Genomic DNA, 26,935 nt, shown 5'->3' on the forward strand with positions numbered 1-26,935 from the left:
TGTGACAGTCTGGATTATATGCTTAAGTATTTTTTACTGTGTTGTGACATTGGTTTTGTATCTTCACATAAAACAAAACCTCAATTTGCATGTTGTGATTGATTATATAGAATCAGTGCTGGCCTTGAAATAACATAATACCACTGTGTTTGCTCACTGGGGATATTAAGTTCCTTAACTACAGCATAATTTCCACTGGTAAAACAAGCTCTCCCATCTTGTTTGTTAATTTTCTAGTGTTCTGTTTATTCATTATTTTTCCTAAATCGGTGTGGAATGCTTTACCTCTTTCTCCTTTGTCTTTCAGTCTTCATCTCGCACCATTTGCATGTTTTGTCATTTTATTATCATTTCCTGATCCATTCTATTTTTGGTTATTTTTAAAATTCAGGATATGTGTTGACAAAGGAGAATAATTCATACAAGAGGTATGCACCCATAAAATTATCAGGACAGGAGTGATCTTTACAGTCAGTTTTGACCACCTGAGGGGATTGGAGAGAATTTTCCTCAGTCTTTTTTCCTCCAATAAAATGGTTGTTTTTTTTATCTGATTCTTTACCTCTTAGAGGAAATCAGTGGATTTGGATGGAGCGTTAAGTGTACATGCTATTGCCAATACCTCCAACGAGATACCAAAGACATCTTTGACTTACTTTCCCTTTCAGCATTCCCATTCAGACCATTTATTCATTCCTCCATCTCTATCTCTGTCCACTCTCCTGCTTATGCCACTTTTTCATGTAACCACAGAACATGAAGCACCAGTACTTTTTCCCTCCCACCATTAAGAGCTCCAAATTCTCTGACCCAGACTCTCCAGTTTAAGCAACAATTTTCCTGAGCTTATTTCATTGAGTGTTCAGAATCATTACTTTAATTCTCTATTTTACTACCAGTCTGAATATTCTGCATTTGGCATTGTGCACTGTTTCATTCAAGCTCCATGTAAATTCGAAGAGCAATGCCCCATTTTTTTATTGGATGCATTATATTTAACAATTTCAGTTAATGAATAATCCCAGCACTTTTTTCTCCAGATTTCCTGCATCTACAATATTTTCCTTTTATAATTTTGGATAATGATTCTGTTCCTCCTGAATTTTCACTTGAACAATTGCCACCCTCCTTTTGCCTTACACTATCATTTTTTTTTATCATTTAATCTCTACTTCTTTCCCTTTTGTTCTGTCCTGCCCATCCTCTTTAAACTGCATCTCATAACCTGTTTATCATTTCCAAACCTCATGAAAGGTTGTGATATGAAACCATGGCCCAAATTGTGCTTGCCTTCATTGAACCCCGCCCTCACCCTGTCCTCCCTGTTATCTTCCCTGAAACCAAACCATCTCTGCATTTTGGATCTTCTCCCTCAACTGATCATCTCCCCAGCTAATCAGTTGCCTCACCAGCCCCTTCCAATCCTCTGTCATGATCTTCCCCGGCCTCTGATCTGCCACTCCCAAACTAATGTTAATGGAAGATAAAAAGAAAAGAACTAGGTAACTTAGCCCTGCATTCTTCCACTACCATTCAGTAAGATCATGGTTGATATGATGTTGGCTTTACCTCCAATTCTTTCCAATTTCCCTATAACATCTGATTTTCTTGTAGTCCTAAAATCTATCTCAGATTTGAATACACTCAATGATTCAGCATCCACTAGTCTCTGGGATAGAGAATTCCAAAGAGTTACAATCCACTGGGAGAAGAAATTCCTTCTCTCCATCTTAAAAAGGTGATCCCTTATTCTGAAACAAGATGGGCTTTTGTTCTTCCAAGCTGTAGTAAGCACTGGCACAGTGTGTTCAATTATTCCTTATAAGACAGTCCCCTAAATCCAGGAATCAACCCAGTGAACCTTCTTTGAACTACCTTCAATACAAGTGTATCCCTCCTTAAATAAGGAAATGAAAATGTACACAATATTTCAGGTACTCTGGAGAATTGTTCCATTTGTCTTCCTGATTATTAGCTGAATCTGAATCCTAACTTTCTATGTTTCATCTATAAGGATACCCAGATCCTCCCAGACATTATGTAGTGCTTCTCCATTTCAGAAATATTCCACTTTACTATTCTCCTTAAGGACCCCACCACCTGGGACATGCCCTCTTCACATTACTACCATTGGGGAGGAGGTACAGGAGCCTGAAGACCCAAACTCGAGATTTCAGGAACACATTCTTCCCCTCTACCATCAGATTTCTGAACAGTCTATGAGCCCGTGAAAACTACCTTGTTATTCCTCTTTTGCACTGTTTATTTATTTTTGTAACTTATAGTAATTTTTATGTCTTGCACTGTATTGCTGCCACAAAACAAATTTCATGACACATATCAGTGATAGTAAACCCGATTCTGATTCTGAAAGTAGATAACTTAATATTTTCCCAAATTATACTCCATCTGTCAAAGTTATATTTAATTCCTCAACCTATCCTCTGCAGAGTGCTTGTTCTGCTTTCCAAAAAAATTTGGCTATTATTAAGTTGATAGCTTCCTCTAAATCTTTAACGTCGCTTGTGAGTAGTTGAGGCCCCAACACTGATCCCATTGGTTACAGTTTGCCATTCTGAAGAAGCCCTGGTTTTTCCTCCCTTCTGATATCTGTTAGACAGCCCATCCTCTCTCCATGCTAATTTGTTACCTGCAGCTCCATGAGTTTGTCTTGTGCAGTAACCTTTCATGTGGTTTTTATCGTTTGCTTTTTGAAAATTTTCTGCATTTTGTTTTACCACATTCAATCCTGTCCCTAGTAAGCAACTGTAACCCCATGCATCCTACTCCATACATTCTCTGCTGAGCAATTGAGGATGAATTTTTAGCCCTGAGGATATGTGGAAAATAGCACAGAAAGTTCATGTTTAATGTGAAAATTAATACAGTGAAAATCATTAAGCTTCTGTAGTCCCTGTAGGACACTGCGGACTTTGTCATAATCTGCTGGATATGTCTTTGGAAAGCATCTGGAGGAGGTTCATTTGCAAATATGTTCTGACACAGTGTGACTCACTGTAATTATTGTGGCACTTACTACGGATTCTGAAGACTGGTTAGGATTTTAATGTTGGACTTCCTGCAGTGCAAAACAAGTTTTTGGAAGGAACCACCCACATGTTTGCATTCCAGAAACTATATCAAGATAGGGATTTGAAGTGTTCCTTGAAGGTTGGTGAGGTTGATATTACCTTAAGGGACAATATCACGTGTTCAGCTATTGCAAGCAGACAGCTGAGTTTTGGATGCTATAATAAGCAGGTATGGTTTCCTGATACCACATTTTCTAAAATTCATTTGTTGGAATCTTGGCATTGCTGGCAGGCCAGACCGGGTAAGGATGGCAGATTTTCACCCTTCAAGGATATTAGTGATCCCAATGGATTTTTACATTGTCATCATTATTAAGGCTAGTTGTTTGTTGCAAATTCCAGATTATTAACTGATCTTTAAATTCCACAGCTGCTGTGATTGGTTTTGAACTCAGATTTCTGAATTGTTGTTCAGAACCTCTGTTCAATACAACCCAATAAAATACAGAAAGAGAACAAATTTGGAAGGTGAACTGATATAGGTTATCAAAAATGGAATAATGCATGAGGAGGGTTTATTTTGGTAAGGGAAACCTGTGTGGTAAAGTTCTGAAAATACTGGAGACTATGTAGGGCAGGGGGTCATGTTGGTCAAGACACAGAACCGATTGAACTCAAGCTTCCACATTGTTCATTGAATTCTTGCCAATTCCATCTCTCTGCCCACCCACTGCATTGGGATAAACCAGATAACACAGAATCTAAATATGCCAAGATAATAGTTCACACCCTCAGACAGTTTTGCCAATGAAACTCATATCCTCATTGGCCAACTTCAGTGCTCTACGAGGTCCTTTTGACCTATTCTACAAGAACATTCCCATTCTCTTCCTGTTCTCACTTATCTTAATTTTTCATAACTTAATTTTTATTTGTTGTGTGGATGTGAAACTGTTGTTTAAGCAAATAATTTCTTACTACACATATTACAGGTAAATATTACATTTCTGGAAGGGTACAGAAAAAATGTCCTGATTTGGAAAAAAAAATCCAGTGGAAAAATATAAAATGTGATTTACTTTGAATTCAAGATGCAACAGAAGGTTGTGAGTATTGGAAAAGTTAAACACAAACAGAATCGATCTGGAAGCTTATAGAAAACCGGTTTATCACCACCCAAAATGTAAAAGGCAGGTTAATGTTTCAGGTGAGTATCTTCATCATAACAGCTGCAGGGAGATGGAAGAGGCTGCCCAAAATGGAGGAGAAATCTGTCACTTACTATTATATTAAGTAAGGGACCAACAATTCAGTTTCTTAGTTATTTAAACTGCTGTCAATATTCTAGTTTCGGTAAACATTGTTCATTGATACTGATGTGTTATATCCTTGAAGATGAAAGTATAGAATGGTATAAGGCATACTGAAATATGCTTTGGTAATGCAGACATAGTACAGTTCAGCTGCGTTTTAGCTATAACTTGATAAATTGCTTTACTCTCCAAAATAAACTGTGAACAATGTTTAGAACAAAATTCAATTTACTTTCAGCTGACTGCTTTTCAAATGAGTGGCCTTTTTAAGATTAAGCATTCTTAATGGCAAGAGATCATGTGGCTTTGATCGTAACAAATAAAGTGGCTGGAAGTTCATTTTTTTTAAAGTGGCTCTAATCACAGTAATTGCTATTCTGTGGATGTTTACTTTTGTATAGGAGTGTGTAATGATAATTATATGAAGTTTAAATGTGCCTTTTTGTCAGTTCTATTTTTATGCTAGAGTGTAATACTGCAGACTTTTTGCATAGAGTGTAACCATTTCAAGGAACATGGTGAGGCTGATTTAATGCGAGATGTTGTCTGGATATATGAAATGCAGTAGTGAGACTGATGTTTGCAGTGAATTAGAGGCACCAAGCTAGTTAAGGTGGCATGAATTTTTCTTCTAAGCTTATTGAAAATGCATGTCATGTGCATTTGTCCCCATTGCTGAAAATCAGTGTTTAAGAGAAATAAATTGTACCATCTCTCTATCCTTGGGACCAGGATTAGGAAAGGAACAGTGAATGGGGGAACGTTGTGTACAGTGAGTCAGAGATGAATGGCAAAAGCAGATGAAAATTTATTCTGCTACTTGTTGAGATTATGGAGATATTAAACTTTCCTACTGGAGATTGATGGGTGGAGCATACTATGAAATACATGAAAAGAAGCGGTGCTGTTTTACGGTCTTTTATCCCTCTTATCAATTGCCTTGGTGAAAATGTTGTTTGTGTAATGTGGGATTGTAGATCCTGATAATGACTATCTTAAAAAGCTGCTGGGAGATAAATGAAAGCAACCCAGGAGGAATTTTTGATTGGTTTTTCTTTTTTTTTATGTCACTGTTCAGCTCTCTTTGACAGGACATCTCAAAAGCACAACCAACACAGGCACCATGAACCATATTCTGTTGCTCTATAATGCATGCTGACTCAAAGCAGATGAGTTTGAATTATCAGGTGTCTTTTTTTTTACCCTCGTTAAAAGATTTGACATGGTTAACCTTTCGGAAGTCTGGATAGATTCTCTGTCAGAATGTGGACATGTAAAGGATGGCAAGCAGAGTTTCCACAGTGATACTGAAGGCTCTTGACACTGATGAAACTAAAATATTATTCTTATTGCATAGTATGAATTTCCTCAGATTTGTGTTGGAAAATATGGCAATGATTTTGCCTCTCCATTATTGGTAATGAGCGCCATCTTGCCAACACTTACAACAACATAGAAGTATAGGCCAACACTTCTGTGACCCACTTACTGAGTTTGTCAATCTCTTTATACACAAACATATCTAATTGCCACAAGTTCTGATATATACTCATTATTTCAAAGCGTGTCCACAACCCTATTACACTTTCTATGGAGCAGCTGTACTTGTCTTCTCTTCATACACTTGACTTAACTTTTTATTTCTTTTAGGCTTTGAACTTTTGATCATAATAAAATATTTGTTCAGATCAATGTTGTTAACTATTAACAATACAGATTTTGTATTCAGTTGGTATTTTGAAAACCAAGTGTCGGTTTCTTCACCCTTGTCTCTTGATAATACATTTGAATTCATGAAGCCTTTCACGTTCAGTGTATTGCTTTTGAGATTTAAGATGAAGACATAAATATTTGAAAGATCAAGAATTGAAAGCTATATGAACAGACAAAGAAAGGGAGTTGAGGCCAGAATAGATCAGCCATGATTGTACTGAATGGGAGAACAGGTTTGAGGAGCCTGGTGGCCTATTCCTGTTCCTATTTTTGTGTTCTCGTGTGTTGCTGTTCTTCTGGAGGCAAAAGTAGCAATTTGCTGATTATTAGTGATTAAAAGATCCCATATACAGAAAATGAGATAAATAGTTGTTTTTGGTGATTTAGGTTGAGAAATACTGGCAAAGCTATGCTTTGAAAAGTTTGCTTTGAATATTATTTCACTTGAACAGGTTGATGAGACTTTAATGTAACAACTCTTTAGAGAGGTGCCATCTCATACAATGTTGTATTCTCTCAGTACTAAACTGACATGCTGGCCTAGATTGTATAATGAATGAAGAGCAGGTGCATGGTTTGAACTGGCTGTGTTTATTGACTCACAGGGCTCTCAAATTGACCTTAAGGTTCACGTGATAGTACTCATTCCCCAAAGTGAGTTTAATGAGTTCAAACAGAATGCCAACTCTCTTCTGGCCTGCCTACCTCTAGATCATATAATGGCAGACAAGCTCCCAGGAGGCAGACTTAACCCTTAAACATTATAGTTAGACTAGGAGCCTCGAATTTAACTTCCAGAGTTTAACTCTGGATCGCTGCGCTTGCCATGTTTGGGGAACCTGGCAGCTGAATGGAGGTGAAAATAAGTTTGAGGAAAATGTAAGAGTGCTCACAGCCCTACTGTGGGCCTTAAGGAGTTCGAGTACTTCCTGCTAGCTCAACAAACTAACATGCCCTCAGAATTGTCATATGTGGCCCCACCACCATCCAAAGATTCCCTCACCTTTGACTCAGGCCAAACTTAAACACCATGTTCTGTAATTTTAGCCCTAGTCACACCTGTAATGTAAACTGTTTCACCAAGATCCACCCCCTCTGCTATTACTCAGCACCCGCACCTGATCTGTCCTCATTGTTTCCGCAGCTGTCACCTTCTCCATTCCTTCTAGTGTTCAGTGTTGGAGCTAAGCCTGTTAATCTGACTCTTTGCTTGACACAGAATCTGTTGAAATGGATACACAGCGTGGAATTTAACATCCACTATGTGCATGGAAATTGAGCGCGTGCATCACTGCAATATGGGACCTGGCAATTTCATTTCCACAGCTACTGATAAAGAAGATTTATTACCCAGAATCATTTTGCTTTCTTTCCCTCTGTAGAAGAGTACTCTTGAGATTAGTTAACCAGAATTTCTCACTGTCTTCACTGGTGACTGACTAATGCATTATAGAATGACATTAACCTCATGCCGTTTTATTTATTGGTGTTTTAACAGCATGCCCATGATGATCCATCCAGTACCAACAAATTATTATAGATCATTACTTTTCTTACAAATTACACTTTGTAATTTTGTATTGACATTTATAAATGTTGTAAGTCTGTTGAAGTAGAAACTTTATTCCTTTAAGTTTTAAAATATTGATTTAAGTGTATAAGAAGGCATGAATAAGGAAAAGCTTTGAATTTTTTCATTCATCTAATGTACTGGTCAATTTTCAGGACATAGCTCACAATTTATCTCATGCTCTAGATTTAACATAGGCAATATATTTTTTCACCCTTACTCAGATCTAAGACGCCATCAATTTCTGTAATTAATTCTTCAACCAAATGTACAGTCTTGAAGTGTACATCTTCATGACAGTAACTATGCAGTAGCTATTCATTGAATCTTACCTGGTTTGTTGTTATCTCCTAAGGATATTATGGTGCAGGAATTCTATACTGAAGTACAATATTTTTGTGTGTCATGCCACAGAACGTTACTAAAACTCAATCTTTAAATATGATCAGGCACTTAGGACGTCAACTTGCACCCATTCCCTCTGTGCCTATAGCATACTTGTATACAAAGCCATCCGACATATGCAGTGGTGTTATGTGTATGTTTGGATGCCAGTCACTTAAACTGCACAATCTGTGACCTTGGCACAGGCTGCTTGGATGGAAGTAGGTTTTCACCACAGATGATGTCATTAGCTTTATATATTGTATTTACTGGGTGTATTTATGACTGTATTTCATGATGAGTTCTGTCTGTACATAGTTTTAAATAGCCTCTTCATCCAATAAGGACATGGCTTAGCTTAATACCGAGTATCCAGTATGTGACTACAGTAGTGACTATGATGCTTTATGTGTCCCACCCATCTCCCCTTCACACCCCTGCAACCTTTCCTGATGCTCCATTACGACTCCTGGGTTCCCAATCCTTCACTGATTGAAACTTGATACTTCTTGCCCTAACAGGGTTTCTCCCCACTGAACTACTAAAAACTTAAAAACTTTATTTATACAGCACGGCCCAACGAGCCCGCGCCTCCCAATTACACCCATGTTAACCTACTAACCCGTATATCTTTGGAATGTGGGAGGAAATTGGAGCATCCAGAGGAAACCCACGCAGACACGGGAGAACTTACAAACTCCTTACAGAAAGCGGCGGGAATCGAACCCCGATCGCTGGCGCTGTAATAGTGTTATGCTACCATGCCGCCCATACCATACTATGACCCACAATCTACCTGAATTCTTCTACAAACTTGAGCAGAAGTCCCTTGTATATGTTTAGTTATTACGACCAGCTCTATTGTACACAGTGCATTGCACCTCATGGACAATAGAATATTGCAGCTGGGGGCCCAAGCAGAAAATGTGCATCAGGAAACCCTTGCAAGCTAGCATAATTCACATTTCCCAGTGTGGAACAGTTTCTTGGCCCATATCACCCACATCAGTACCTTATAATTAAAATAACACTTGGCTCATAGGTCTTCTTTGTTTCGCTAAGTTGCTTGATATTAAATTCAACAGTTATTGCTCAGCCATGTTAGCTAACTATATTAAACTAACAACTGCAAAAAAAAAACTTCCAGTAATATTGCTGTATTGTTCGCAGCATCTCTGCCTTTTACGTGTGTCCTAAACAACAGGAGCAGGATTAGGGCCATCCAACTTATTCTGCTGTTCAGTTGGATCATAGCTAACCTGCATCTTAATTCCATCTAATTAGTTTGATAGCCCTTACGCCCCTTGCCATACAACAATCTATTAATCTTAGTTCACAAAGCTGCAGCCTTGCCTTAAGAGAAAGAATGACAGATAGCCGCTGCTCTTTGCCTGAAGAAGTGCTTCCTAACATTAAACCTGAATGGCCTATCTCCAATTTTAAGGATTGTTCTTCTATTAAGCCCCATTGTGTTGTTTGTAAATGTTATGATTACTGTGATTTATGACCACGGGGTAGGGAGCTGAGAATGCTGTTGATAGTTATTATCATTTTAAATGCTGCACCACTTCTGTGCTGCTTAACATAATATTATGTCATTGCTAATTGTAAAGGCACTTTGGAAAAAAATGTCAGGTCCTCTGAGTGCAAGCCTTACAGTGTTGTACTGTCTACCTGTTTTAATTCATCATTTTCTGTCATTTATATTTTTCTGTCTTGCTGAATTATAAATTACATTGCAGGCTGCAATATAAGGAGCATTATGGGATGATGCATAACTGAATGAAATGGGAATGAACAAGCATTGCTTTGGGAATCAGAATCACAGCACTAATGGAATCAATTTTGTCTGGTGACCTCAATGAATAGATCTATAAATGATGCAACTTATTTATGGTTCACCAAATGATTGCAGTGCTTAACTAATAACCTGAGTGATCGAACGAATATTAAGATAAAGCTTCCTTGGTTACAACGTCTTTTCTGCACTAATGGATTTCTTATTTACTTTGTATTTTACTAATTTTCCAAATAACCTTCAATTATTTAACAGCTAATGTTGTTTTGAGAGGAAATGCTGGAAATTCTCTGTGGGTTAGGCAGCATCTGTGTAGGGAGAAGTAAGGTTAATGTTTCGGGTTAATTGAATTTTCATCAAGAACTGGGGAAGATTAGAAACAGGAATGTTTTAAGAGACAGAGCAGGGGAAGGGGTGGAGAGAACGTGTGCTAGGTTGTGATGGCAGTGCTGGCTGAGAGATAGCAGTGAAGGCTTGTTCATCAAACCTGGTCTGTCAGGAGGAGATGAATAAAAACAGGGATGGAGAGAGAAAGAAAAATGTTAAGAGATGTATGTATGTCTGTCACCCTCTCTATAAAATTGGAGAATCATATATCACAGGTTGATAAAGCACAGAAGAATGCCATTCTGGCCTTGTGTCTGTTGGCTCTTTGAAGAACTATCGAATTAGTTTTGCTGCTCTTTCTTGGTAGGCCTGTGACTTTTTTTTTCCTCGAGATATTTTTATTTTCTTCTGAAATTTATTGTTGAATCCTGCTTTCACTACTTTTCTAGGTGGTATGAAGAATTCCTTGCTTTCTTGCCTATCACTTTAAATGTGTGTCTTCTGGTTACTGACCTTTCTGCAACTGGAAACAGCTTCCCCTTATTTACTCAGTCAACTGTGCAGATCTTAATCATCCTTATTAAGAGCTCTCTTAATCCACTCTGCCATAAAAAGTGTAATCCCAGAATCTTTGGTCTTTGTACATGACTAAAGTCCATCACCCTGCTACCATTCCAATAAAACTTCCTCAGCCTTTCCAAGAGGAAGAGAGATACATATTTCTATCACTCTTCAAGTGTCCAGACTTAAGCCACAATCAGTTCTATTTACATTATAATGCTATTCACTGCCCTCTGTGCTTGTGTTTTGGCTGCTTTGTGCATTCATATTTTTGCCATTTATCATTCAATCCTAGCTTAATTTTTTAAAAATTGATGCTGTACCTTTTTGTGAATTGGTCCAATTTTTTGAATTATCTTCTGTGCTGTATAAATATCTTACTTCTTCACAGATCTTTTAGCTTTGGCTATTTATTTTAGGTAAGCCTTTTGGTTTAATAGCAGTTTTGCTAATCCTGTTGTAGCTCATTGGTCTCAAACCTAGCAAAAAATGTATTCCTAACCAGCTTTCTCCAGCCTCCACCATCCTGATTTCTTTTCAAAACAATATCATTGTTCAAAGCCATTTTAACACATACCTACCCTCAGATTCTCCATAACACATTTGGCAATTGACGTGTGCACCTCAACCATATAAAGCTGAAGGTTCAGGACAAATTTCTAGATATGTTGAGTGAGTCAACTCAAGAATAGCACTCTACTCTTTCAGTCCAGATGAAGGGTCTTGACTCAAAATGTCGATTGCCCATTTCCCTCCACAGATACTGCCTCGCCTTCTGAGTTCCTTCAGCAGTTGTTTGTTGCTCCATATTCCAGCATCTGCAGTCTCTTGTGTCTTCAAATGTTTGTCAACTTATTCACTGAAGCATACAAATATAGGAACCTTATACTTAATAACTGCTAAACGAAGGTCCTCCACTGATCTGCCCTGTTGTACAACAATGCCAATGACAATTTAAGTGCATGATGAGATCCCGGAAAATGTGTACTGCTCCCATTGCTTGAACAGAACTTGTCAGAAGGCAGATATCGATGATGATTCACCATCATTTTAAGTGCAGGAGCATAGCCTTTAATCATCCAAGGAAAAAAGTGTTTAAGATTAATACTTCAAAGTTAATAGTTGGCCAGGCAGATGTGATCACTGCCCTCCTGTATATTTCCAAGATGTGGACTACCCACTGCAGGCACGTCAGAACTCTGGAGAGATACTATCAATGCCATCTCCACAAAATCCTTCAAATTCACTGGCTGGAAAAGCAAGTCTATGTCAGTATTCTCTCCCAGGCCAACACTGCTAGCATAGGGAACCTAATTACGGTCATTTGGCTTTGATGGGGAGGCAGTGTTGTACACATGGCCAGCACCAGATTCCAGAAATGCACACTTTATTCCAAAGCCCTTCACACAGGAGATTACCAGATGGGCAGAGGAAATGATTCAAGGATGTTCTCAAAGCTTTCTTGTAACAGTGTAATATCCCCATAGACTTGTGGGAATCCCTGACTCGTGGCTGCAAGAAATGGAGAAGGACTATTAAGAAGTTCCAAGCTATTTGCCTGGAGCACACAGGGGCCCACGGAATGGTGGAAGAAGCAAAATGTAGGAGGCTGAGGGGGTGACCTTACAGAGGTATATAAAATCATGAGGACCGTAGATAGGGTGGATGGTCACAGTCCTTTTCCCAGGGAAGAGGAGTCCAAAATTAGTGACACAGATTTAAGGTGAGAGGGGAAAGATTTAAAAGGGAGCTGAGGGGAAACTTTTCTACACAGAGGGTGGTGGGTATATGGAACGAGCTGCCAGAGAAAGTGGTAGAGGTGGGTACACTTAAAATGTTTAACACACATTTGGGCAGGTACATGGATAGGAAAGATTTAGAGGGTTATGGGTCAAATGCAGGCAAATGGGACGAGCTGAAGTAGGCAACTTGGTCAGTATGGACGAGTTGGGCCGAAGGGCTTGTTTTTGTGCTGTATAACTCTTATGACTCTACACTTATCCTATCAACATCTCCTGCCCCTCCTGTGGCAGAGCCTATGGGTCTCATAGCTGCACCTCAGAAACCTCACAATTGGAGTAGAAGCAAATTATCCTTTCCCTTGAGGGACTGGCTATGAAGAAGAAGGATCTAAATTGAAGCATCACACAGTTAGCATTAACCACCTGGGATAGGGAGGTGAAAATTGGCCACAATTTCTAATCCCAATCACTGTGCAGCCCCCACTGTTGAAATTGAAGCCACGTGAAGTAAAAACCCCTTAGTGTAGAATAACATGTCAGCATTTAGCATCTATGCTGACCCGAACAAAATGACCACATGGATAGGGTCTGGGAGGTGATTATTGCCTTAGAAACTGTACTGCAACGTGAATCAGTGACTTGAGGAGAAGAGGAGTGAAAACTAACAAATGAAGCACTCTCTTAAATCCCATTAGGGGAGGATAGTTTGGCGTCATGGTGATCAAATGACGTGCTTGCTACACAGTGCCTTTCCTGTGATTAGAGTGAGCTTTACTACTGAATATTTTTAGTTATTGAGACATAAAGTCTCTGCAGCAGCTGGAGGAGCAAAATTAAATGCTGCATAATTAAATTATTTATTTCATTCCAATATTTTCTCACAAAGTAAGGCAGCTTCATGCTGAACTGTGGAAGATATTTACAATTAATATCTGTAAGCAGAAAATTGTGTTACAAAATACTTCCCTACTGTGAACTTCACAATATTGTAGTGGCCTGAGTTACTTCCAGCCTTAAGGTCCACTGGGAAAAATGCGTCATTACCTTATTTTCTTTCCACTAGCTCTCTCCCAACCCATCCTAACCTCTCTTCTTCCTTATGGTTATGTGTCTCCATAGCTCTGGAGGGTGAACTGGTTAACAACATTCATTCAGCACGGGCCTTCTCACAACTTGGGACTGGGTTCTTCCTCAAGAAGCATTTATTTACTTAAGTGAACTGGAACTGCAATGTTACTTCTTTTCTGCCCAGAATGAGCAAACTGAAACACTCCTGTATGGATGACTGGTCCACATGATGATGGCTGGTCCTCCTGTTGGGTCATTGCTTGAGGCAAAAAGTCATACAAAATCATAAGGTCAGTAAGAAAACAGGCCTACAGAGGCCATACCAACCATCAAACACTTATTTTCTTTTCACTCATTTTTATTCTTCCCACATTCTCCTGAAATCCCCTAGATTTTACTACTCACCTAAACATTAGGGACAATTTACAGTGGCCTACTAAATTACCACCCCTTTCTCTGGGAAACCAGAGCACCAGGAGGAAACACACTCGCTCACAAGGAGAATGTGCAACCTCCACATAGATAGCACTGGAGGTCAGGATGGAACCTGGGTTGCTGGAGCTGTGAGGCAGTAGCTTTACTGGCCCTATCTGTGGGTTTGGAACAGTTGTGGTATGTCAGCACCCTCTGGACACATATATAATGTACCTGCAAATGTAAGACCTTCCCTGTTCATGGTTGCTTTTAATAAATTGATGTACTTTCAATGCGATAAGCTACTTTATAGCATTGGTTGAATGAGAATTCCACGATATAGCAAAGTAGTGCATCGTAAGCATATGCCAGTACATTGTGCTGAGCCTAACATCATTGCTGATCAATTAAAACCTGACTTAACATTATACTTCAATTAGTTAATTAAAATAATATACCTTCTTTTCAAGCCCACATACTTCATCAGATATTTTATTGAATAACTGAGTGATTGTGTAGTACAAAATGCATGAGTAGCTTTTTTTGTTCAGAGTTTAATGGATTTCTCTGCACTGCATCCCCCACAACCCCCTCCCTCCCCATTCTACCCGACATCCCAATATTGTTTTTTTTCATCTTTTTCTTTCAGGAGAGTGGTAACTTTAAGTCAGGCCACCAGTAAAATATTTGGCTAACTAACACATATTGGACAATCTTTGGAATCTTCAGGAATTAACCAGTGTGCAGTTTTGGTCACCACACTACAGGAATGATGTGACTGCACTGGAGAGGGTGCAGAGGAGATTCACCGACATGATGCTTGGGGTGCTTCAGTTGTGCATGATGAGAGACTGGGTGTACTGGGTTTATTTCCCTTAAAGCAGAGGAGGCTGAGCAGGGACCTGAAAGAGGTAAACAAAATTAAGAGAGCCACAGTTGGGTAGATAATAGGAAACGTTTCCCCATAAGAGGTATCAAAAACTAGAGGGCAAAGGTTTGGGGTAAGGGCTCAGAGGTTTAAAGGGGATCTGAGAAAGAACTCTTTCACCCAGGTGTTTGGAATTTGGAACAAACTTCCTGAGTGCATGGTGGAGGCAGGTACTCAAACATTTTAGAAGCATCTAGATGAACATTTGAATCGAGAACATATAGAGGACTACGAGCCAGGTGTTAGAAAGTTGGTTTAGTTCACTAGATGGTGGGCTTTAGGGCTTGTTTCTGTGCTGTTGGTCTATATAACTTGAATTATGAGCAGGTATCTACTGCTATGATACTTAGTTCTAATCTCTTAACTTTTCAGAAGAGCAGTGTATTCTTCAGTCTTCACTTTAGGCTATGCCTGAAGTGTTTCCTGTGATTGCCTGTTGTTCAGCCTCTCATCAGTTACCTGTGGAGTACACTGTTGAGCAGAGATTCCGTCCTTGCATTTAGACAAAATAGGAAAAATTAGCAAAAAGATGGGAGTGGATAGTGAAGAGCTAACACAAGCCCAGTGGACAGATATTCTCATCAAAATTGAAATCATGCTTACATCATTATTTAGTCTCTGGTTATAATAGTTTGCACCAGAACTTTCGCAGTTTGAAACAATATAGTCAATATTTCTGTGCTGTAATATTTCAGTTTGTTTCGCATGCCAAAGGTAGAATTCAGACTTTGCTTCATATATACATACTGTATCCTTGGAGTCAGTTGTATCTGATCAAGCTGGAGGTCATAGGCCCCATCAGTCCTTTTGATGTGCCTGGAAGGATTAGGATGTGTTAGGACTATCCGCAGTTGCGCTCACATCTACTGTGGTGAAGTGCTTTGAGAGGTTGGTTATGGCTAGAATTGACTCCTGCCTGAGCAAGGACCTGGACCCACTGCAGTTTGCCTACTGCCATAACAGGTCCGCAGCAGATGCAATCTCACTGGCTGTCCACTCTGCTTTGGATCACCCAGACAACCTCAAGACATACTTCAGGCTACTGTTTATCGATTATAGTTTGGCGTTCAACACCATCATCCCCTCAGTACTAATAATCAAGCTTCAAAACCTGGGCCTCTGTACCTCCCTCTGCAACTGGATCCTTGACTTCCTTATAGGGAGACCACAGTCAGTGAGGATTGGCAAAAACATCTCCTCGCTGACTATCAACACAGGCGCACCTCAAGGATGCGTGCTTAGCCCACTGCTCTACTCTCTTTACACTCATGACTGTGTGGCTAAGCACAGTTCAAGCACCATCTATAAATTCACTGATGATACCACTGTTGTTGGTAGAACCTTAGATGGCGATGAGGAAGTTTACAGGAGTGAGACAGATCGGCTGGTTGAGTGGTGTCACAACAACAACCTTGCACTCAATGTCAGCAAGACCAAGGAACTGATTGTGGACTTCAGGAAGAAGTTGGGAGAACACATAGTAGTCCTCATTGAGGGGTCACCGGTGGTGAGCAGCTTCAAGTTCCTGGGCGTCAACATCTCAGAGGACTTAACCTGGGCCCAATACATTGTTGCAATCACAAAGAAGGCACACCAAAGCTCTACTTCACTAGGAGTTTGAGGAGATTTGGTATGTCGCCAAAGGGTCTCACAAATTTCTATATATGTACGATGGAGAGCATTCTGACTGGTTGCATAACAGCCTGGTATGGAGGCTCCAATGCGCAGGATCGCAAGAGGCTGCAGAGGGTTGTAGACTCAGCCAGCTCCATCACGGACACAACCCTCCCCATCATCGAGGACGTCTTCAAGGAGCGGTGCCTCAGGAAGGTGGCATCTATCATTAAGGACTCTCTCCATCTGGGACATGCCCTCTTCTTGTTACTACCATCGGGGAGGAGGTACAGGAACCTGAAGACCCAAACTCAATGATTCAGGAACAGCTTCTTCCCCTCCACCATCAGATTTCTGAATGATCCATGAACACTACTTTTTTTTTGCACTATTTATTTTTGTAATTTATAGATTTTATGTCTTTGCACAGTACTGCTGCTGCAAAACAAAATTTCCCGTAATATGCCAATGACAATAAATCTGATTCTGTTTCCTGCCCTGTTATCTATAACATCAGACTTTGGTTGGTGTGTAATTGTGTATAAACATGAGTGGAGATAATTTATTGTTTATCTATGGGAGTACAGTAGTATAGTGACTAAGTTACTTGACCACTATTGCACACCTTCCTGACTTTTAAATATTTTGCTGGTTCTTTGTTGTCACGGGGTCTAAATCCTGGAACACTAGCCAACAACAATGTAGGAGTACCTTCACGAGAAGGACTGCAGCGGTTCAAGAAGGTGACTCTTCAACTTTTCAGGAGCAATTAGGATGAGCAATAAATGACAGTGATGTCCAGATCCTGAACATGAATGATCCAGGGATGTGAGTTCAAATTCCACCGTGTTGGCTGGGAAATTTAAGCAGCTAAATCATTCTTGGATAATATGCTGGTGTTAGTTACGGTGACCATGAAGCAACTGGATTGTTTTTAAAACCTATCTAGTTCACTGATATCCTTCAGGGAAGTAATGTGATTCCAGATCCATCTCAATAGGATCGACTCTTAACTGAAGTTGCTGAGGAACAGTCAGTGATGAGCAATCAATGTTAGTCAGTCAAGGTACATTCACAACCTTTGAATGATTAAATGGAAAAATAAGATGTATTACTCTGATTTCTATTTGTCTTATGGCAGGCAAAAAGAAATTTAGTTATAAGCATGCAGTGTCTACAATGGTACAGTGGAAATAACATTCCTTAGACTGTTATTTAGGCTGTTTTCTGGTGTTTATACAAAATATACAGTCAGTCTTTTGTGAGAAAAATGAGCAAACAAATTGCCCGGAAGCTATTCAATGTGGAAGCAAAATGGGGAAGACAGAGCACTGTTTGTGAAGAATGTCTTACAAGTAGCTGTAAGCATTGTTTTAAAGCAATTGTTTTTTTTTTGCCTAGCTCTGTGTCCCAAATTACTTGAATGTTAAGCTTTACCTCTCAGAGAATCTGGAATACCAGAGTAAGACAGTCATGATTAATTTTTGTAATGAAAATTTAAAAAAAACAATTGCAGAAGTTGGAAATCTGAACCGGAAACAAAAAACACTGGAAAAACACAGCAGGTCAGCCATCATCTGTGGAAAGAGAAACAGACTGTTTTACTCTCTCTCAACAGATTGTTTCAATTGTGCAAAGTTTGGCTGAACTGCATTTTGAATTTTGGATGCTATATTTCAGAAACTTTATATTATTAACTAAATATTAACTGTAGAGGACTCTTAAAGGGCTTCAACAAAGATTCACCAGAACTCTGCAAGTGCTTAAGGTATTAAATTGTGTTGGTCAAGTGCAGAGACTTGATAAACTCTCCTTTTCCAGAATATCTTATTGACCCTCTCTCTGAGCTTAACCATGTTGAATTGCTACTCCTAGATATCAAAAGGTTCCTGATTCACAAGGAACTGTGTAGTAATTGCATTGTGGCTTTAAGGGGGAGATAAGGGAAGGGGTATTTAACAACCTGATTTATTTAAAACTGATGGCTTGACAGAACATTCAAGGTTCCCAGCAATTCATTCAGTGGGTGGCAGAAGAAAGCAAGCACAGTAGTGTGTTCCAAAGAAAGAAATGGAAACCAGTACACACAATCACTGTGATGAAAAGGTTGGGTATTCATAAATCATAGAAATGTGCAGCACAGAAAAGCACCATTTCAGCCCACCTCATCCATGTCCACTGTAATGCCTATTTACGCTAATCCCACTTGCCTGCATTAGGCCTGTATCCCTCCATGACAAGTACTTGCCCAAATACCTTTTAAATGTTGTAATTGTATCTACCTCTACCACCTCCTCTAGAAGCTCGTTCCAGATATTCATCACCCTCTGTGTGGATAAACCTAACCCTCAGATCTCCTTTCAATTGAACCTGTACCCTCTCGTTCTAGACTCCCCTGTCCTGAGGAAAAAGATTCTGCTGATCTATCCTTTCTATGAGTCTCATAATTTTATAAACCTATGTTTCAGTGAGAATAAGCTCAGCCTATCCAATCTCTCCTTATAGTTACAGCCCTCCATTCCAGGATTGGTTTTCCTTTGTACTATCTCAATGGACTGAGGTCATGGAGTGATCTGTATGGATGGCACGCAAAACAAAGTTTTTCGCTGTACCTTGGTACATGTGTCAATACTAAGCCAATTTACCAATTTACATCCTGGTGAAGTTAGGAATACCTTCATAATGGTTTTTGGTGCACTGAACTTAGAGTCACGGGCTCAATTCTGTATGATGATGTAATTTTTTATTGATTTCTTTTGTTTCCAGGTGATGCGCTGGATAGATCATGTCTGAGGTACAAGGAACTGTTGAGTTCTCAGTCGAGCTGCACAAATTCTACAATGTGGATCTCTTTCAGAGAGGGTGAGATTCTGTACTTTTTTTGTTTATGAATGCTTGTTTAGTATTCAAAAAGGAAATATTGAACTATCTTCTGCTATTTTAAAAATGGCTTAATGAATCAGTTTCTTTATTGGGCCCAGCTTTAACTACCCCAGACTGGCATAAAGTGGGCATGGGGGTAGGAGGTTTAAGGTCAATCCTGTCACTGTGGTCCAACCCCTGTGTCTCCATTGAGTGGATAACTACATAAGAATGTAAGAAATAGGAGCAGGAGTAGGCCAAATGACCCGTTGAGCCTGCTCCACCATTCACTAAATCATGGCTGATCTTTGCTGTCATCTCAGCTCCACCTATCTGCCTTTTCCCCATAACTCGTAATTCCCCTACTATACAAAAATCTATCTAACTGTGTCTTAAATATATTTAGTAAGGTAGCCTCTACTGCTTCCCTGGGCAGAGAATTCCACAGATTCACCACTCTCTGGGACCCACTCACCCGTTCTCCTCACCTGTCTGCTGGATCTTATTGCCCTGGGTCCCTGGATAGTGCCTTCTGCTGCCAGATTTCCATTCCTTCTGCCAGCTAATTGTGGATTAATTTGCTTGGGCAGGAAACTGTGGGAATGCCTGGGCTGAGCCTCCACATTTCTGGATTCCTGGACCATTGCACAATTAAGCCTCATGCACACCATATTCACCCTCTCATTAAAATTGGGCCTTGCTTCAGTCTGGAGTAGACTATGAGCTATGATAACCAGAGACTACTTCATCCAGTTTTAATATGAGCTATGATGAGAAGTGACTCTTAGGAGATGGGAAGAATTGTGAGAAGTCAGTAAGATAGATTCTGTTTCACTTTCCAAGGGTGCTGCCTGACCACTGAGCATTCCAGCACTTCCTGTTTTTATTTCATATTTACGACCTCTGCAGTTTGTTTTTTAGTTTTTAGAATGCCAAAATGGTTGTTTCAGTCTGAGACACAACAAAAGCGGGATTGAATTAGTTACGAAGGAGTTTATGATGAGTCTGAGACAGTGAATTTTTAAAGAGATTTTGGAGCAGTGATTGGAAAAATTAGAAGATAAGATGATATCTTTATTAGTCACATGTACATCGAAACACACAGTGAAATACATCTTTTGCATAGAGTGTTCTGGGGGCAGCCTGCAAGTGTCGCCACTCTTCCGGCGTCAACATAGCATGCCCACAACTTCCTAACCCATACATCTTTGGAATGTGGGAGGAAACTGGAGCACCCGGAGGAAACCCACGCAGAAATGGGGAGAACGTACAAACTCCTTACAGACAGTGGCCGGAATTGAACCCAGGTCGCTGGTGCTGTAAAGCGTTACGTTAATCGCTACGCTACTGTGCAATGAACAAAAAAGCAATAGCAGTCCTGCTCAGTTGGACAGTGGAGCCAAGGTATTTGGGGGGGACGTCAGCAGTAAATGTGTCAAAGGTTGTGGATAGATCAAAAAGGATGAGAAGGGATTGTGAATTACAATCAAGGTCACAGAGAGGGCTGTTTATGACTTCGGTCTGGGGTGCTTTAGAGCTGAGTACAGGGACAGGACCATTTTTGAGGTGCTTTAAACATGTGTGAAAATGGTCTCGAATTTGAGAAAAGATCAAGGACGTTGGAGGGGAAACGTATTTGGGATTTAAGGCAACAGTTTTCAAGAATGGAGAGGTCAAATTTATGTGGAGGGGATGATGTCAGTTTGAAAGTGGTTATATCAGGAGATGAATCTTTAACTTGAAGCTCACAACTCAAGTGGGATCAGCACCTTGTCCTGCAGGAATGGTCAAAGTATCCATCAATGTAACAAACATGTACCTTGTCATTACTTTAAGGTAGTACTTTGGCAAACATACATCAACGATTGAGATTGGACTGAGTATGGTATCAAGATACTGCAGCAAAACTGAAGCCAATCAAAGCGAAAACACTCCCGTGGTTAGGGTCATACCTTACACAAAGGAAGATGGTTGTGATTGTCTGTGGTCTACCATTCCAACTCACTGTGGACGTTTGTGATGACAGTGCCCTAGTCCTAACTATCTTCAGTTGCTTCATCAATAACTTTCCTTCCATCATAAAGTTAGAAGTGGAGATGTTGACTGATGATTGTGCAATTCCATTTGCAACTCCTGAGTAAATGAAGCAGCCCATTTCTCTAGACATTCAGGTATGGGCTGAAGTGCAAGTAAAATTTGTGCCTTCAAAGTGCCAGGCAGCAACCATCTCCATGAGAGAATGTAACTGCCCATCCTTGACATTCCAACACCCCACTTAACTGCATTAACCACATAAAAACCATGGTCACAAGAGCAAATTAGAGGCTGGGTATCCCGTGACAAGTGACTCCTGATACCCCAAGGTCTGCCCACCATTTACAAGGCTAAAGTCAGGAGCATAATGGGATACTCATTACTTGACTGGAGGCATACAGCACCGACAACTTTCAAGAAGTTTGACAGTATCCAAGACAAAGCAGGCTGCTTGGTAGGCACCCCCTCAACCTGCCCTAACCATTCATTCCTTCCATCACAGCAACACTGTGGCTGCATTGCTTATGATTGGCATAATGTCCTGCATTTAATTGTGAAGGCTACTCCAGCAGAACCTCTCAGACCTGTGATTTCTACCAGCAAGGAGGTCGAGAGGAGAAAGTACATTTAAACACCACCAGTGCATCTTCCCCTGACTTGGTAATATATCGCCATTATGTTATCATCACTGATCAAACTCCTTATTTAACAGCACTGTGGATATTTCTTCACCAGAAGGATTTCAACAGTTTGGAGTTGTAGAGTTATACAGCACAGACACAGGCCCTTTGGCCATCGTCCGCACCAACGAACAACTGCCCCTTTACATTAATCGTACATTAATCCCATTTTTATTTTCCCACATTATCATCAACTTCAATTTCCCCTAGATTCTACCAAGTAACCTACTGACCTCATCATCTTTGAGAGGAGACCTGAGCATCTGCAGAAAACCCTCATTATCACAGGGACAACATGCAAACTCCACACAGAGAACACCTGAAGTCAGGACTGAACCCTGGTCCCTGGCGCAGTGACGCATTGGCTCAGCATCACTTTCTCGAGGGCAGTTGGAATAGATGCCAGTGATGCCCAGATCAGAAAATATATATATAAAAAAAGTAAAAAAAAAAGCAGAAGCATAAGAGTTGGTTGTGACTCAGATGATTTTGTTAAAATCATCTGAGTTGAGAGAAAAATGGATTGTTGCAGCCCCACAACTAGTGGGAGGATATAATTACAGCTTAACTGTCGTGAAGTTCAATTGCATTACATCATTTTGGAAATTTTATGTGACTTTTTTTTAATCATCGGTGGAACTTGACAATGTCCATTTCCAACATGCTTCTTATCAAGAAAATAAAACCAGGCACTTCTTGTCATGTGGTCACCCTTGTGATCCTAATGCTAAGATGGCATAAGTGGTGTCATTCCCCAGGCAGTGTTCCCTTTGGGGCATCTCATGGAAACCTGAACCATTGTGTTCTACCCATAAGATTATGTAAGACATAGTCTCACTCCCTGGGAGACCTGCGGGGTAAGTAAAATCAGTTTTATGTATTTTCAGTTTAAATTCCTGTATCAGCATTGCAAACAGAATGCATCAATTCATCCTAATGTAATACATCTTCACATAAGAGTTAATGCTGCCGCAACATCATTGGTGTAATTACAACATAACAAAAAGCCAATTTTGCATATTAAGAGCTGGTATCTTCCAACTTCCCCCTTCAATGGCTGCGTAGTATCCTTGCTTCTGAGTTGGGCAATCATGATTCAAGTCTCAATCCAAGGCCTCAGCTAGAGACCTGACATGACAGGGAAGTACTCCAGGAGTGTTGCATTGACAGGGAGTAAATAAGAACCTAAACCAATGCATTGTTTGCATGTTGAGATGACTATAATAGATCCCATGACTTTTTGAGGAAGGGCAGGGGAATTCTCCCTGCATATGTTTAAATGTCCATCTAACATCAACAAAGCATTTGTTTTATTGCTATGCATGTCTGTGTTGCTGTGTTTCCCTTTATAACAATGACTGCACTTCAAAAGTAATTTATCAGCTGTGAAACACTTTGGGGTCATCTGGGTACTTGGAGAGTGTTTTTTAATGCTTGTTCTTTCTTTTCTGTCTGGAAATCAAAAAAAAGGCTGTAAAATGTATGAGTTACAGTATGTTTCAGTGAATTCCCAAAAATGTGCTTTGAGTTCTTTATCCACCAAACCTATTGTATATTCTGATTACAGGCTAAATTGCATTTCTTATGAATACTCTTCCACTGTGGCTGTTCGGCTGCACATGAAGCAAAGTTGTATTGAAGTGAAATTGTAAGAAATGTGTAAATTTTCTACTCAATTGGAAATACTAATCATCAGTTCCTTGGTGGCTCATTGAGCTCATTCAGTGAGTGAGTTAAGCCAAGAGGGTTCCAGCTTCTGTTGTTGGTTTTCTGAGCAAAATAGTGGAAGAGATTGTTAGATGGCATCAGGATTACAAAGGACCTCGGTTCCAGTTCTGCATTTCCCATTGGTTTCTTTCTTGCAATGAATTCTGGAAACAAAAGCATCTTTTAAACTCACTTATATATGAAAAACTGTGGTGTATGGGATAGAACATGGAACAATACAGCACAGAAACAGGCCCCGCTTCAGCCCAAGATGTCTGCGCCAAACACAATGCCAAATTAAACTAAATCTCTTTTGCCTGAACATGATCCATATCCCTCCATTCCTTGCATGTTCCTATATCTATTTAATGCCACTATCATATCTGCTTCCACCACTCCCCCTGGCAGCCCATTCCAGGCACTTACCACTCTGTGTAAAAACAAAACTTGCCCTGCATATCTCCTTTAAACTCTCCTCCTCTCGTCTTAAATTCATGTCCTCGAGTTCTTTACATTTCTACCCTGGGAAAAGGATTCTGACTGTACCCTATCTATGCCTCTCTTAAATGTTATGGATGTTCTTTTCCATGGCTGAAGTGTATTCAAATGATCAGTTTACTCAAACAAAAAGATTGGACTCTAGCAATTTTTGCTGTGGTAAGTGGCTGATGCCTCAAAGTCCAATATCAAGCTAGAAGTAAAAAAAAAGTGGAATTCTTGATTTAAGAAATTGTTACTGTGATTAACTGGGATTTACTCCCTTTAAGGGATTTTATAAACTGACCAGTGGGTTTCACACACACTTCCACTTGCTGGACAGGAGCCAGCAACGACATTTGTCTGCTGACCCATCAGAAATGGTTCATTGCTATTATAGGGAAAGCTCTGGGGTAGCTTTGGGACAGATCAAAGTCAGAGAAGATGGGGAAATGCAGCAGGAGGGTGGGTACTTGAGTGTTGGGGAGGGGAGAATGGATATATTGATGGGGTGGTGGGAGATTTTTAATGGCATATGGACCCCCTAAACAATGGAGCAGCCTGATGGGACTGTGGGCTGTATAGGTGGCAAGTTCCTCAGTTAGGTTGGGGGGGTGAGGAGGGGGTCACAGTCACACCCCATGCTGAAGGTGGTAGCTATTTTCAATACAATAGAATTCACAGGGGAAACAGTGAGCGGTTTATAAACTGTGGTTATATCCCAGTGATATCCCTTGAAATGATGCAGAATTCACTACCAACATAAATGTTTTATTGTGAGTACAAAGATCATAGATCACAACCTATATATCCAAGAAGCTGAACACTTAAGACATGCAGGAATTGCCAGAGATAAATAAAACATTCATTGGGATGAATGGTGACAGGAAGTGCCTGGTCATTTTCTCACTGGATAGGACTTCCATGGGAAGTGGGCACAAACACATATAAATAGGTGAATTTGGCTACATTTCACTAATTATGTATAAAATACACAACCAAAAATAGGTCTAGTTTCTAGACTTTTTTTTAAGGAACTGACTGACTCACTGGCAGCGTTGTACATACAATATTGAACCCATACTGGAATGACAACTCCACAAGATAGCCATGCATCATATACACATGGTGACATCATTACATTGCTCATCTCATGATCTCATAATAGCCAATTATTGAACTGGATATATTATCCAATTACAAGACTAAACAAAACTGTAAATATATCACATGATCTTTTCACTTTTAAAGGCTTGTTATCCATCCTGCTGCCACCACCCCCCCCCCCCTCCCCCCCCCAAACATCCAGTAACAAATTAATCTTTTGATGGGTTTCTTGAAGATGCTTGAAGTTCTTTTGTACACTCTGGCTTGCAGCACCATGCTTCAACTTGTTCATGGTTGAGTTACAGCTGTCCTTCAGTGCCACATTTGAATACAATAACTGTGATGTTCTTGGTTCGAAATCGTATGCTGATTCAAATAAAGGAGATCTTCTATTGGTCACAAAAGAGGGCATCTTTTGCGACCATCTGAAAATCTCCTATATTTGATTTGGCAGATGAAGAGCAGTAATTGGTGTCCATCCTTGCCATTTTGGGGTCACGTGATCATGGAACTGCTGCATGGATGAGGCTTCCAATAACCCTCTCCCCATCACCACCACCTCTGAGCTGCCAGTGTCTCTAACCAGTGCTAACCAAGCTTCTTTGGCTTTTGCTGTGGTTTTGTTATCATGACCATCAAGTACTCATTGTGTCCAGCATACGACTTGGCGTGTATGTTGACTTTGCGTGAATTATCTTCACATGCTTAGTGGGCAATTCTGAGGTTTTGTTGAGTGGTCACATTCTGTCAAAGTGCTCAGTTTGAATTTCCTCCACTGTAAAGTCATAGAGAGATACAATAGAGAAACAAGCCCTTTGGCCCATTGAGTCCACGCTAACCTTCAAACATCCATTTACACTAGTCCTACATTAATCCATTTTTTATTCTCCTCACACTCTCTTCAACTCCCCCCAGATTCTACCACTCACCTACTCACAAGGGGTGATTTACAGTGGCCAATTAACGTATCAATCACACATCTTTGGGTTGTGGGAGTAAACTGGAGCACCCAGAGGAAACCCATGCGGTCACAAGGAGAACTTGCAAACTTCACACAGACAGCATTTGAGGTCAAGCTTGAACCTGGATCTTTGAAGCTGTGAGGCAGTGGCTGTACTAGCTGCACCGCTGTGGAAATTCTCTTCCCACTGTACAATTGGATAGTAGCCTTGTGCTGAAACAAAATACCTGTGGCTTATTCACAAAACAAAATGACTACTCCCTACTTATGCACTGCTCAGTGCTACTCTCCTGCCGAAGTGTTCTCAGATGCGCACTTTTTTTCCTTGAAATGGATACAACCAACTCAGCCTTGTGTTCTGTGGTCTGCTCTCCTCATTCAACACGCCGTATCTTTGTACACCTGCTCTTTAGTAATGACTGTTGTTTGGGCTGGTTGGAATCTCAAGTGCAGCAGCCCACCTCTTGGATCAGCAATACAGCCTGGTGTCCTTCTGCCTCAGATATATGGCAAATTTGGAAGAGTTGTGTCAGCTTCTTCAGTCTCACGATCACAATTTTCTCTCCTTTGGTAACAGTATCGATTCTTGTCATCACTGTAATGCGTGGGATACTACTTTAATTAGTTGGTGCACATCTGTCAG

At 40.2% G+C, this 26,935-nt stretch overlaps 1 protein-coding gene across 4 annotated transcripts in view; it reads left to right on the forward strand.

Moving 5' to 3' along the window:
• LOC127574218 (protein FAM135B-like) overlaps positions 1-26,935 on the forward strand; it is a 249,465-nt gene that overhangs the window by 35,705 nt on the left and 186,825 nt on the right. For all 4 annotated transcript variants that reach the window (XM_052023030.1, XM_052023029.1, XM_052023031.1 and 1 more), the window contains one exon: positions 19,231-19,326. In XM_052023030.1, coding sequence (XP_051878990.1) covers positions 19,250-19,326 — 77 coding nt within the window. In that variant the 5' untranslated portion in view covers positions 19,231-19,249. The remainder of the gene's footprint in view (positions 1-19,230; positions 19,327-26,935) is intronic.

This window comes from Pristis pectinata, chromosome 9 (genome assembly GCF_009764475.1).
Source record: "Pristis pectinata isolate sPriPec2 chromosome 9, sPriPec2.1.pri, whole genome shotgun sequence".
Taxonomy (NCBI): Eukaryota; Metazoa; Chordata; class Chondrichthyes; order Rhinopristiformes; family Pristidae; genus Pristis; species Pristis pectinata.